Raw genomic sequence first — 14,708 nt, forward strand, 5'->3', positions numbered from 1 at the left:
AACAAGGTGGATGCAGAAATGATGTTTCCTCTTGTGGGTGAGTCCAGAACCAGGGGGCCCTGTTTTAAAATTAGGGGTCACCCTGATAGGACAGAGATGAGGAGAATTTTTTTTCTCAGAGGATTGTGCAAACTTTGGAACTCTCTGCCTCAGAAGGCAGTGGAGGCGGGGTCACTGAATTTTTTTTTAAGGCAGAGGTAGATAGATTCTTGTTAGACTAGGGAATCAAAGAGGGTAGATGGAAACGCAGAATTTGAAACACAAACAGATCAGCCGTGATCTTATTGAAATGATGAAGCAGGCTCGGGAGGCCGAATAGCCTACTTCTGCTCCTATTTCGTTTGTTCAGTAGAACATATACCAAAATAATGTGTAATTGATTAAGTTCATGGGGCAGATCGAAGTGTCTGAAAACCATGCAAAGTAATTCGATGTTAGAGAGACAAATATCTTTCTTAACCTGAAAGTTTTGGCACTGACGTTTATTCACACAGATACCATCTCCCCTTCTTTAGTATTTAGTGGATCAAATCCATCAATATCAATTGTATTGTCTGGAATATCCAAAGTCAGGTTTCAGTGAAACAGAACACACCTGACTCCCTGAATTCTGACAAAAATCTCATCTGGTTCTGAACTTCATCAATCTTTTTTTTTAATGACCATAAGAATAATGGTTGGAAGTGGTGGACGGTTCCCCCTCTGTTTCACTCATTGTCTCACCTCTCCACGCTCCCCCCTCTGCCTGAATTGAGGCTGCCTCTGCCCCAGAATTGGGTTGTCCCTTGTTGATAAATGTTGCCCTCTCCTTTTCACACACTATCTCACATCTTCTCATTGCCCACTCCACCTGAATCGAGGCCTTTACAGCCCCGAATATGGGTTGTCTCTTGTTGGTACCCACACGGGCAAGGTTAATGTTGTAACCCATAAGGCTGCAACTCCTGTGAGTTCAAGCAGAGCCTGGCTTCGCACTGGTGCCTATTGGCCTCAGCAGCTACCTGTTAAGACAGGGGACAGAGGCAAATTGAACTCCTTAATTGGTAGAAGGATTAGATGAGGATAAACTTCTTCACCCAGAGGGTGGTGGGTGTTTGGACCTCGCTTCCTGGTTTGGTGGTGGAGGCAGAAACCCTCAACTTATTTAAAAGGTACCTGGATCTGCACCTGAAGTGCTGTAACCTGCAAGGCTACAGACCAGGTGCTTTAAGGTGGAATTAGAATGGACAGCTAGTTTTTTTTATTGTTTGGCCAGTGCAGACACGATGGGCTGAATGGCCTCTTTCTGTGCAGTAACTTTTCTACGATTCTATGGTTCTATCTGCCTGTAAGGGGAGTCAATGAGTAGTGGTATTGTCGCTGGACTAGTAATCCAGAGACCCAGGGTAATGATCTGGGAACGCAGTTTGAATCCTGCCACGGCAGATGGTGGAATTTGAATTCAATAAAAATCTGGAACTAAAAATTAATGATGATCATGAAACCATTGTCGATTGTTGTAAAAACCCATCTGGTTCACTAATGTTCTTTAGGGAAGGAAATCTGCCATCCTTACCTGGTCTGGCCTATATGTGACTCCAGACCCACAGCAATGTGGTTGACTCTTAAGTGCACTTTGAACAAGGACACTTAGGGATGGGCAATAAATGCTGGCCTAGCCAGTGACGCCCACATCCCATGAATGAATAAAAAAAAACAGAGGTGTTTTAACTTTTGAAACAGACTTTGGCGTGTTTCCCCAAACCCCCTGTTTGCGAAATCAATTTTAAGGTGCCTTGCAGCACACCCTCTTTGGTGTTAAATCAGTGGTATTGTTTATTCATACATTCAAACCCAGTGGATGGTCAACTCAGCTACATATACACACACAAGCACACAAGGAGCAGGTAGGAAAGAAAAGAGTTTTATAAGCAGAAATAACTTAAAGCAAAAAAACCCAAAGATATGGATATTAATTCATGTGAATGTCAGAGTCCAATGAGGGATGTCGGGATTAAAGTTCAGGCAGGTTCAGCGAGCTGAAAGCAGGAGTTGCCAAATTCTTTCAAAGTTGGTGATGATGCAGCAAGATGTGGTTGGTATATAGAGACTTTGTCCATTCTACAGATGGTGGCAGAAATCTTCCAGAGTACCAGGCTCCGAGGAGGTTTAGACTTGCGGCAGGGTTTGTTTTCAGCCTGGAGTCTGGCTTTGGTGTTGACACGTTGGATGTTAACAGCAGACTGACCTGGGAGTCCAGGAATGTAACATTAAAACTTTCCAAAGGCCAAAGGAGCTTAGGTCATGCGGTGTTGCCCATTGATGAGTCAATTTCAGGTTAACAATCATTCTCTATGTCTCTGGTCAAAATTCATTGTTCGCCTTAGCACCTCTATAGGTATAATGAGTATCAATGTCCTTTTCTTTGTTACAAGTCCAGGCTGGTGAGACAAACCATATGCTGCTCCCTTGTTTCATTGATTGTAATGGGTCCACACAATGATAGGTGTGAGGTTCCACAAGGAAGAGGGTTGAGCTTTGTCCTGTTGGGAGTTTCCAGAACTGTTACCAATTTGCAAATCATGAGACCTGTAGCAGCCATGTTTTTGGTCCAGCAAAGTCCATTTGTAAATAAAGCAAGTTTTGATTTACAGTGTTTAAGATCTCTTCCATGTCTTATGGACATGGCATGCCTCTCGGCCTAGCCTGGCTCAGTAGCCCAGTTCCCCCGAGCCTGGTGAATCTTTGCTCCTCTTGACTTGGTGGAGCCTCACTCCTCCTGGCCTCGATGAAGCCTCACTCCTCCCGGCCTCAGTGAAGCCTCACTCCTCCCGGAGCCAATGAAGCCTCACTCTTCCCAGCCCTGATGAAGCCTCACTCCTCCCGGGCCCAATGAAGCCTCACTCCTTCCGGTCCCAATGAAGCCTCACTCCTCCCGGACCCAATGAAGCCTCACTCCTGCTAACCCCAATGAAGCATCACTCCTCCCGGACCCGATGAAGCCTTACTCCTCCTGGCTCCAATGAAGCCTCACTCCTCCCGGCCCTGATGAAGCCTCACTCCTCCCGGTCGTGATGAAGCCTCAGTCCTCCTGGTCCCAGTAAAGCCTCACTCCCCTGGCCCCAGTAAAACCTCACTCCCCTGGCCCCAGTAAAGCCTCAGTCCCCGGCCCCAGTAAAGCCTCACTCCTCTTCCCGAATAAAACCTCCTTCCTCCCAGCCCTGGTAAAGTCCCACTCCCCAGGCACCCGTCCAGCCCCAGACTCAGTCAGCCCTGCCTTGCCACCAACCTCGGCAGCTCCACACAGCTCCACCACCCAAAACCCTACAATCTGAAAACAGGAGAGAAAAGGAAAAAAAGAAAAGAAAAAAGGAAACTTTTAAAACCTTAAGAAGAAAACTTTAAAAACTTTAAAGCAGACTAAAGAGCTAAAAACAAAATCAAGGGGCAAAACCCATGTTGCATAGGGCAAAGGATCCATTTTAGACAGTGTTTGATGCATAAGAATGATAAAAGTTTGGAACTTCGGCAAATGGCATTGATGCTAGATCAATTGTTAATTTGAAATCTGAGATTGATGGATTTTTTTTGTTGTCCAGTTATTGAGGGATATGGAGTTAGGTTGCAGATCAGAATGATCTCAATGAATGGCAGACCAGGCTCGAGGGGCTAAATAGCTTCCTTGTGTTCCTATATTCCTCCAGCTGAGCTCCTCCCCACACAAACAGAAGTTTTATGTGGATATACATTGGAGTTACAGTAAGAAAACAAGACTTTCGGCCCAACTAATCACGTTTACTCACCTTGTTCTTCCAGGGCCTTTCCCTTTATCCACTTGACCAATCTAATCCTGAATGTTGACATAGGGCAGAATTCTACATCCTGTGGGTGGGCACAAAACCGACCCGATCGGGCGTAAAATAACGCGCGAGATTTCGGTTGGCGGGGGCACGTGAGAGTTGACAGCGCGCCTGCCGACAATTAAGAGGTCGATTAAGGCCATTAAGATTTCAATTAGCGCTGATTTTTTGCTGTCCGTCCAATGTCACAGCTGGCGGGCAGGTAAATCGGCCAGGCGGCCTTCTGATTCTTGAGGAAAGCTCATCCGAGGGTGGGATGAGGTTTCCGATATCAATTTAAAAAAATGAAATGTTTGGGCAGAATTTTTATCATCTATATGTTTAGTTGAGTGAGTCTGATGTGTGGATATTTTTTTCTGCATTTTTACAAGCTTATTTCTTGGTTTTAAATTCTTCAGCTCCCTGAGTCAGCTCTCTGCCTTCAGGGAGCTTTCATTGTGCGTTCCCCGGTGCTGACATCAGTGCTCACCCTCCTGCTACCCCCAGCCCGGCAGTGCTGAGCCTTTCAGTGCGCCTTGCACGCTGGTTGACCGTTAATTGGCCAGCCAGCGTGAAATCACGGCTGGAGGCTGAAAGTGGGAGGTGGGCTGTTTCCCAGCTGCTCCCAGGCCCGCCCACCAAGCCCGCCTGACGACCCGAAAATCCTGCCCATAGTTTTTGCCTCAGTCACTAGCCCTGGAAGTGCAGTCCTCACAATCTCTGGGTTAAAGAGGCCTCTTCTCTCCGTTAATTCTAAAGTGCTTTGGGACGTCCTGAGGTTGTGAAAGGTGCTAGAGAAATGCAAGTGATTTTTTTTTTTGTTTTCAATCTTTTCACTGAGGATTGTTGATAAATGAATGAAATGTTGCTCCATGAAATGTAAAAACAATCTGCTGCGTTGCTAACGGAACAGTGCTGTGGGATTGTTATTCTGTAAAGGAGACAGAAACAAATTATTAAAGATTTATGTCTGTAAAGAAAGGGAGTAGGGTCAGTGACCTCCCAGCTGGTCTGTCACTGAAGAGACAGAGACTTAAGCCAATAGGTATGTAGATTCAAGGAAATGCTGATTGCTGTCAGAAAAGAAAACAGACAGGATCACAACTGGAAAAGAGATATTCGCGAGAGAACAGACACATTCTCGTCAGTTATCAGACAGGTTGGGAGGGAATGAGAAGCCCTGACAGACAGAAGCTCTTTATAAGCGTTGGGGACTTTGGCCTGTTGCAATAGGCTGCCAAGCAATAGAGTAGGAAACAGAGACAGATTTGCATTTATAAAGCGCCAGTTGCAAAATACAGCATATAAACAGGCCATTCGGCCCAACAGGCCGATGCAGGAGTTTATACTCCAAAGAGCATTATTGGCATAGATCTGGTGACAATGTACCTATTGTTGTAACCTCTCAGCCAGGTCACCTGTCCATTAAAGGGTCTTAATAATGTCAATAACAGTTGTTATTGCAACCAAGCCATTAGCAAATGCCCATGTGCCCTCTCAATTAAAACCTGCTGACTGGTATTAGTGTTACAACTTTGCTTGACTGGGAACTGAATGTAAGCATGAAAGTTAATTTGAGCCTGTTATTCATATCCAATAATGCACTTCCTCTTGTAAAATGAGTGTGGTTAGATCTCCCCCCATCCACCGCTGCCATTTTACTTCAAACAAAATTTTACTGCCACCATAATTGTAATGATGTGGAGGATGAACTTAATGAACTCAGTCTATTCTCTCACTCAGACTGAGTCCTTCTTTCTCAACATAACTTAAGCAACAATTAGATTGTGGCAGTTCTCAAAATTCGATAAGATTTCACCCCCTTCCACAATCACAGGCTGTGTTTTGGTGCTGCTTGAAAATTTGTGAGGTTGGGGGAATTTCTTTCAGTCTGATCATGCAACAGTTGCAGGAAGTACTTTGTAGCTGGATACTGTGCACCAGTAGGGTCCAGAGGTATCTATGTGTTAATGCCCAAATAAACATTGTAATGCAGCGAATCACTGAAATCCTTAATTCCCAGCATCCTGGCTCCTCATCGCTTCCCAAATCATTTGTTGTGATGCCACAACTCTCCAGGAAGTTCAGTAGATTGAGGCAAATGAATGTCTTCCCACCCACTAGGGTCTCAGCAGTTTCTCTCAGCACCGCTTGAAGTTGCACAGACCCTTGTGGATCCACTCATTTAACCTTCGACAATGCAGCTATGACCCTGTCCAAACTTGGAAAGTCGAACAGAGTTAACAAGAACTCATAAACAAACATCTTATGGAAGACACAACATGGAAGATCCCTGGGCTTGATCTTCAGCGAAGCTCACAGGCAACCCTAGGCCACGTCCACAAAAGCCATAGCAGAAATGGATACTTGACATACAAATGGAAAATCAAACCTTTCCAGAGTGTGACTGGTCACCCAGTACAGACCATAGAACATTTACTGAATCAATGTCTGATTCACAAATGTGAAGGAGGCATCACAGCAATATTCCCTGCTACACCCACCACAATTATCTGGTGTAACCACCTGAAAGTAAAATTCTAGCTGTTACTCTACATCTAACATCAGCCATAAGAAAGAGAGAGAGTAAGTAAGAAAAAGGTTATCCCTTAAGCAGTGGACACTGATGATCAAGGTCTAGACTGTGCGTGATATTCTCTCCAATACCCGCCTTCACAAATCTTTTAAAGACGTAGGTTGAGGCCTTAGGGAGTTTTGTCTGATGTTTTCTTGCATGTGGGGTGATTGATAACATGACAAGTATTTAAATCTGACTGCCCACATGTGTCACCTCACAAGTTATAGTTAATACCTAATGACATGTTTGCTGTAATTGCAGTTGCTGTTTGTCTCTTTCTGACTCAAAACCTCCACCATGAGCTCATTATCTGACTACCCATCTGGATCCTGTTTCAGCAAAAGTTACGTAAGATTCTCTCCTTAGCTCTCCCAGGTGATGTCTGCTGTTCCTTGCAGCCTGACCGTACAAACTCCTGCCGAAAGAATGCAATATAAAATGGAAACTAAACACCTCATGAGCTTGCCAGAGACCACAAGACTATCAGCAAGTTTTTATTTTTGCCCAGTTAGCTTATTCAGTCTGATTGAGAGCTGCCAGGATTTGGCTCAAGAAAACCGAAACTTTAGTCAGAAATAAAAACAAAAGTTGCTGAAAATACTTGGCAGGTCAAACAGTATCTGTGGAGAGTGAACCAGAGTTAACATTTCAGGTCTATGGTCTGTTTTTGTCCCAAACAATAGTCGCTGACTGCAAATTCTCTCAGCTCTCTTGATACACCTGTCATCTATTTATTTCCTCTCTCTTCTCAATTTCCCTCTTTTTCTCCTGTAGCTGGAGCTGAGTGCGTAACGCTCACATCTTTGAGATAGCCAGTTGTGGGCTCAAGTCCTATTCCAGAAGTTTGAGCCCATAATCCAGGTTGATATTTCCAGTGCAGTACTAAGGGAGTGCTACGTTTTGGAGGTGCTGGCTTTTGGATAGCAACATTAAACCAAGGCTCTGCACCCCCACCCCCCCCCCCCTACCCCCCCAACGCACCCCGCACCCCCCCCCCCCCACTCTCAGATGGGTGAAAGGGATGCGAAAGAGCAGGGGAGCTCTCTCCAGTGTCCTGGCCAATATTTATTCTTCACTAAACAGAAGGCCTTGTCATTAACACATGATAATTGTGGGACCTTGCTGTGCACAAATTTGCTGTTGTCTTTGTTACATTATAAAAGTGGCCACAATTGTCATGCAGTTAAGCATGGTTTTAATGAGACTGGAGTCACATATAGACTAGACCAGGTAAGGATGTTAGGTTTCCTCCCCTAAAGGGAATTGCTGAACCACTTGTGTTTTTACAACACTCCGGTGTCACCAGCAGCAATTTTTTTAATGAATTCAAATTCTCAAACTTCCATGATGTGATTTAAATATGCATGATTATGAGTCTAAGTCATTGGTAACCCAGTAACATAACCACTGTACTACCAAAAACCGATGGTGATATCTGAGAGCGGGACAGGCTGCGTGTAGGTGATGAAGGAGGCACTGCATTGTCTTCGCAAGATCCTCCAAATCCATTGGCAAGAAAAGCAGTCTAACAGCAGTGTCCTCTCTACCAAAGCGCTGATCACTCAAAACCAGTTCTGCTGGGTAGGACACATCGTTCGTATGCCTGACAGCAAATTCCCGAAGCAACTGCTCTACTTGGAACATGGTCACAGCAGGAGACTCCCAGAAGGACAGTGGAAACACTTTAGGGATGTCCTCGAAGCATCCATCAAGAGATCAAATATCCCCACAAACTCATGGGAGTCTCCAGCTTGAGACTGACCAAAATGGAGAAGGCTCAGTTGGGAAAACGCCCAACAGATCGAGAGATTTCACCGCAAACACTCAGACTTTCAGGCACAAATCGGTCTATGTATTCAAAGGCAAAGTGCTGCAGGAAATCTGAAATAAAAAGAGAAAATGCTGGAATTGCTCAGCAATCAGGCAGTGTCTGTGGAGTAAGAAACATAGCTAACATTTCAGGTCGATGACCTTTCATCAGGACAGTTCTGAGGAAAGGTCATCAACCTGAAATGTTAACTCTGCTACCTGACCTGCTGCGTATTTGCAGCATTTTGTATTCCATTCAGTTTTATGCTTTAAAAGTTTTATTAGGTTGTTTGTCTGAGTGTTTGGGACTCAAAGGGAATAGCAAAGATGGCTCTAGAATATGGCTTTCCTTGTTTCTTAATGTGAATTCCTCTTAGTCCTCACATGTAGCTTCACAGTGAGATCCACTCTGGATTGGTTTGATATGATTCTTCTTCACTTTCCTGGTCTTTCCTGGACCATAAGCAACAACTGACTGCTGATATTTGATTCATATCAGTTAGTGTACTGTGTCATGGGTTTGGAAGGTGCTGTCTAAGGAGCCTTGGTGTGCTTCTGCAGTGCATCCTGTAGACGGTACACACACTGCTGCCACTGTGCGTCGGTGGTGGAGGGAGTGAATGTTTGTGGATGTGGTGCCAATCAAGCGGGTCTTCTTTGTCCTGGGTGGTGTCAAACTTCTTGAATGTTGTACACCTACAGTGCTGTTAAGGAGGGAGTTCCAGGATTTTGATCCAGAGACAGTGAAGAAACAGCGATATATATCCAAGTCAGGATGATCTGCTGTCTTTGTCCTTTTAGTGGTTGCAGGTGTGGAAGGTGCAGTGGAAGGAGCCTCAGTGAGATTTTGCACGTGGTCACTGCTGTAGTGTAGGAAACATGGCAGCCAACCTGATATTCACCCAAGACTCTGGGAGAACTTCTCTGATCTTGTACAAAATAGTGCCTTGGGAGATTTTCAGTCCATTTAACAGAGCAGATGAGACATTGGTTTAAGGCCCTAATATAAAAAGTGCACCTCAGACAGTGCAGCACTCCCTCAGTACTGGCACTGGGAATGCCAGGCTGCAGGATTATGGTCTCAAATCTCTGGATTAGCAAGTGAGGTGACCTTCTCACAGTGGGTGTATGCGTTAGGGTTGGGATTTATGTCAAAGCACTCTCAAACTCAACCCCAAAGCCACTGTTGCAGGGACGCCGTCCGGCCGGCAGGTGGCGCCGCTCCTCGGCGGTGGTGGGGGTTGTGAGCGGCGCCGCTCTTGGCCACAGCGCAGCTTCTTTGTTAGAGGGAGCTTGTCGTGGGGGGGCCCGGAGCCGGGCGGGCGGATTAATCCGGGCCCGGAGGACGGTAAGGCATAGGGGCCCGGGGTCTGGGCCTTGGCCTCACCCCGTCCCGGGGAGGGAGAGGATAGGGTTTGGGGACGGTTCCGGGCGGGAGCCCGGTGGGTTTGGGCCTCGGGGGCCGGAAGCGCGGCGAGCCCGGGGCCCCAGCCCTGAAACCAGCCTCACAAACACTGATTTACCCCCTCAACAGTTTCCAATCTCTCTCTCTCTCCTGCTCTTTACCCGGTAATTGTTTCCTTTTTAATTGTTTATTAATTCCCCTTTTGAAATATAAGGAGCAGGAGTAGGCCATTCGGCCCCTCGTACCTGCTCCCTCACTTAATAAGATCATGGCTGATCTGACTGTAACCTCAGCTGCACTTTCCTGGCTGTCCCCACAACTGTCTTCACAGTCAAAAACCTGTCTAACTCAAACCTGGAATACATTCAATGACCCAGCCTGTACTGCTCGCTGGGGGAGAGAATTCCAAAGAGTAAATGACCCTCTATGAGAAAATATTCCACTCATCATATATATATATATATATATATATATACACACACACACATAATCATGGGATGTTGGCTTCGCTGGCTGGGCCAGCATTTATTGCCCATCCCTAATTGCCCTTGAGAAGATGGTGGTGAGCTGCCTTCTTGAACCGCTGCAGTCTGTGTGGTGTAGGTGCCCCCACAGTGCTGTTAGGGAGGGAGTTCCAGGATTTTGACCCAGTGACAGTGAAGGAACGGCGATTTATTTCCAAGTCAGAGTGACTTGGATGGGAACTTCCAGGTGGTGATGTTCCCATCTATCTGCTGCGCTTGTCTTAGTTGGTGGAGGTCGCAGGTGTGGAAGGTGCTGTCTAAGGAGCCTTGGTAAATTCCTGCAGTGCATCTTGCAGATGGTACACATTGCTGCTACTGTGTGTAGGTGGTAGAGGGAGTGAATGTTTGTGGATGTGGTGCCAATGAAACGGGCTGCTTTGTTCTGGATGGTGTCGAGCTTCTGGAGTGTTGTGGGAGCTGTACTCATCCAGACAAGTGGGGAGTATTCCAACACACTCCTGACTTGTGCCTTGTAGATGGTGGACAGGCTTTGGGGAATCAGGAGGTGAATTACTCATCACATGGTTCCTAGCCTCTGACTTGCTCTTGTAGCCTCAGTATTTATATAGTTAGTCCAGTTCAGTTTCTGGTCAATGGTAACCCCCAGGATGTTGATATTGGGGGGATTCAGTGATGGTAATGCAATTGAATGTCATGGGACGATGGTTAGATTCTCTCTTGTTGGAGATGGTCATGGCTTGGCACTTGTGTGGCATGAATGTTACTTGCCATTTGTCAGCCCAAGCTGAATGTTGTCCAAGTCTTGCTGCATTTGGACATGAACTGCTTCGGTCTCTGAGGAATCACGAATGGTGCTGAACATTGTGCAATCATCAGTGAACATCCCCACTTCTGACCTTATGGAGGAAAGGCCATTGATGAGACCTCTTATTTTTATATTGTGCCCCCTACTTCTGGGTTAATGTTGATATTGAATTTGCTCATTCTAGATCCCAACAGCTCGCTGTATAAAAACAATTCTCACCTTCCACCTCTAGCTGGCTATTTTGCCAATTCAATTTGTGTTTTCTGCCACTGGAAATAGTTTTTCCTTATTTACTCAATCAAATCCCCTTGTGATTTTTGGACACCTCGATTAATTCTCTCGTTAATCTTCTCTGCTCTAAGAAGAACAATCCCAGCTTCAACCTCTCCATATAACTGAAATCCCTCATCCCAGGGACCATTCTAGTAAATCTCCTCTGCACCCTCTCCAAGACTTTGACATCCTTCCTGAGCTGTTATGCCCAGAATGGAACAGAATACTCCAGCTGGGGCCTAGCCAGTGCTTTATAAAGATTCTACATAACTTCCTTTTATCCTCCATTCCTTGAATAATCAAGCCAAGGATCCATCTGCTTTTTTTAACAGCTTTTGCAACTTGTTTTGTCACCTTCAAAGTTTGTGTACATAGAGCCCCTGGTCTCTCTGTTAATGTGCCCTCGTTAAAATTATACCACTCAGTTTATATTGCTTCTCCTCATTCTATTAAAATGAGTCACTTCGCATTTCTCTGTGTTAAATTTAGTATGCAATGTGTCTGCCCATTTCACCAGTCTGTCCACATTCTCTGAAGTCTGTTATTGTCCTCCTCACTGTTTACTACATTCTCAAGTTTAGTATCATCTGCAAACTTTGAAATTGTCTCCTTTATACCAATGTCCAGATCATTCATGTATACGGAAAAGAGCCAAATTCTGATAACCCCTTGGGAAAATCACTGTATACCTCCCCCTAGTCTGGTAAAGAATTGTTCACCACCACTTTCTGCTTTTTGTCTCTTAACCAATTTGGTATCCATGCTGTCACTGCCCCATTAATCCCCTGGGATTCAATTTTGCTAAGAAATCATGGATGGTCATTTCTTTTTGTGAAGAAAATTTGGGAGGGAGAAGGGGGCAAGTTCTCTCCTCTTAAACACCGTTCTGCCCCTCCCACCCGGATGAAGTAGCAGATGGTAGAGTTAACGCCAGCTTATCCTGTTGTTTCCACAGATGCTGTGCAGATGACACGGACTGAGTTGTCTTTCCTGGCAGAGTCATGACCCTGCTGTGGAGGGTGCTTCCAATGGTGTTCCTGTGCCAGCTGGCACCAGCTGTGGCGGGTGGACACCCTACCAGTGAGCCGGTCCCCGATGACTGGGTCCTGCTCCATGTGTACCAAGGCCAGGTTATGCCCGGAAACTACAGCTACATGTATCTTGACGACAGTGGTCGGCTCGTGTTGCGATTGGACAGTCCCCGGGGTGATGCTGACCTCTACATCTCTGACTCCACCCAGCATCCCAGCTTTGATGACTATGAACTGCAGTCGACCACTTGTGGCCGGGACTGGGTGGCAGTACCTGCCAGGTTCCGGCGACCAGTGGCCGTCGCTGTCTACGGGCACCCCTCACATCTGGAGACAGAGTACGAGATGAGGGTTTATCTGGACCAGGGGGTGACAGAGGACCCCTTTGCTGAACTCTCCTACCCTACCGATGAGGGCACTGGCGACAGGACTCCAGGGAAGACAGTGCAGGAGGAGAAGTCGGTGATGTGGACTATAATGATTGGGATTCTGAAGCTGGTGCTGGAGATCCTGTTTTGATGGCATCCCCTCACAATGGTAGCCCAGAATTGTGGGCAGTTGGACAGCTATCTGAGCTGCAATGTATTTGAAGCTTTTCTGACTTCTGCTGCCTGCTTCCTCTTGGAGCCTGGCTGAGTTTATTGTTTCCTTGATTTCAAGCAGTTGGTGACTCGAGTTTAATTTTGAAGAGATGGTGATTGCTTTTTTTTCCTCTGGGGAGGGATACTCCTGAATTATGTGTAATGTAACACACCATGTTATTACCAGATGAGACACCAGCACTAGTGCTGTTGCAGGATACCCAATCTCCTGTCCCTATCACTCCCTTGTCTGTACCACTTCCTTTCCCAGGGTAGCTCCTCTCTAATGTCCCCTCAAATTTATTTTGTCATTGTGCGCAGACCCTTCATTTAAGTGTGTGGTACCTTTAGATTGTTTTGTAAGGCCACGCATGAGCCATATCTTAGAGGGTACAACATGTGCACGGCAACATCTGGGTTGCTGCATACCCAAGAGGGAGCATTACTCCTCGTTGATCTATACTATGTCCATTTCCTGGGACAACCCCCTCCCCGCTGTCTATGCTATGCTTGCTTTCTAGGATAAGCTAGCTATATGCTGTCTATTTCCTGGATAAACCCTCTTTCTGTTTGTACCACATCCATTCAGACTTTGGTAAAGGGAGACTGTACATTTTCTACATGGAAAGGGCAGCAGCAAGGTTTGTGTGAAGTAGACACTGCTTTCTATTCAGAAAATCAGAGATAATGCAAAGTGATTCGAACACGATACGGCCCAACTTACAACAAACTTAAGTACACTCAGTAAACTGGAAATAGAAATCTTATAGAATCTGTGAAATATCTTTTGGAATTATCCCTCATCGATTTGCTTTGCCTGAATGGGAGGCAATTTTTAATTTTTAAAGGCCTTAGAAAAAATGAATGGTGATGGACATTCTTTTTGAGAATGAGAGTCAATAAACACAATGATTGCATTGACCCTGTAGCAGGGTATCTTGTTTCTTAATCTCCAGCATTCGACCAAGACCAATTCAAAGCTCTCTTTTAAGTACAGACATGCTGTTCAAGCTGTAGCTGGTATTACATTTAGTCACAATGCTCTTGGGCTGGGGGGGGGAGTGGGGGGGGTGGTTAATAAAAGTCAACAAAACCTCAACTACTGAATGCAACCACCCCTGGAACTTGTTTCTATGTATATCAGATAAAAAAGGAGCTTGCATTTCTGTAGCACCTTTCACATTGCCAGAATGTTCCAAAGCGCTTTACAGCCAAGGAAGTACTTGTGAAGTGCAGCCACTGTGATGTAGCAGCCAGTTAGCCCACAGCAGAGCCCTTCAGGGTGAATGTCCTGCTCCTCCTTGTAGCTACTGCTAGGAGACCTGCTCTCGTGGTACTTCACGCTCATCTGTCTTGCACCATTCTCACACGTCCACTGTTGCTCATCTGCAACTGCTCTGTGACGTCTGTCATCCAACTACACTTAGGTTGACCCCTCTTTCTGCTGCCCTGATGAATGAATAACTAGTTAATCTGTTTTGACGATGTTGGTTGAGGGAGGAATATTAGCCTGGACACTAGGATAATTCTCCTGTTCAAGTAATGCTGTGGGAATTGAAGAAGACCTTGCTTTAGCATCTCATCCGAACGACAGCACCTCTTACGGTGCTGTGCTCCCACAATACCGTACCAAGAGTGCAGTCCCGACTGTGTACTCAAGTCTCTGGAGTGGGGCTCGAAGCCATGACCTGGCTCAGTGAGAATGCTACCCAGTGAACCAAACTAGGCCAGTCACTCTCTAAACTGAGATGTAGATTGATAAGTTGGGACTAGGTATCTGAGGTAACTGGTACCTATTGAATAGAACTTGGTACTTTCAAAAACAGCTTCTTTTACATAATAGAACATCCCAAGGCACTTCAGAGGAATGTTAACAAACAAAATTTGTCACTTAAGATTTTAGGACAGATGACCAAAGGAAGC

The 14,708-nt window shown here is 45.7% G+C and overlaps 1 protein-coding gene across 3 annotated transcripts; it reads left to right on the forward strand.

Moving 5' to 3' along the window:
• Nucleotides 1-9,456: 9,456 nt before the first annotated feature.
• On the forward strand, nt 9,457-13,706 carry c14h6orf120 (chromosome 14 C6orf120 homolog). Of its 3 annotated transcripts, none has more exons than XM_041205580.1 (2): nt 9,457-9,553; nt 12,129-13,706. In XM_041205580.1, the coding sequence occupies exon 2, from the start codon at nt 12,175-12,177 to the stop codon at nt 12,721-12,723; it is 549 nt and encodes a 182-aa protein (XP_041061514.1). In that variant the 5' UTR covers nt 9,457-9,553; nt 12,129-12,174; the 3' UTR covers nt 12,724-13,706. The 3 variants fall into 3 exon arrangements, with proteins under 3 accessions (XP_041061514.1, XP_041061515.1, XP_041061516.1); XM_041205581.1 differs by lacking the exon at nt 9,457-9,553 and adding an exon at nt 9,568-9,774; XM_041205582.1 differs by lacking the exon at nt 9,457-9,553 and adding an exon at nt 10,249-10,404.
• The last annotated feature ends 1,002 nt before the right edge of the window (nt 13,707-14,708 follow it).

Source organism: Carcharodon carcharias, chromosome 14 (genome assembly GCF_017639515.1).
Source record: "Carcharodon carcharias isolate sCarCar2 chromosome 14, sCarCar2.pri, whole genome shotgun sequence".
In the NCBI taxonomy this organism is placed as follows: domain Eukaryota; kingdom Metazoa; phylum Chordata; class Chondrichthyes; order Lamniformes; family Lamnidae; genus Carcharodon; species Carcharodon carcharias.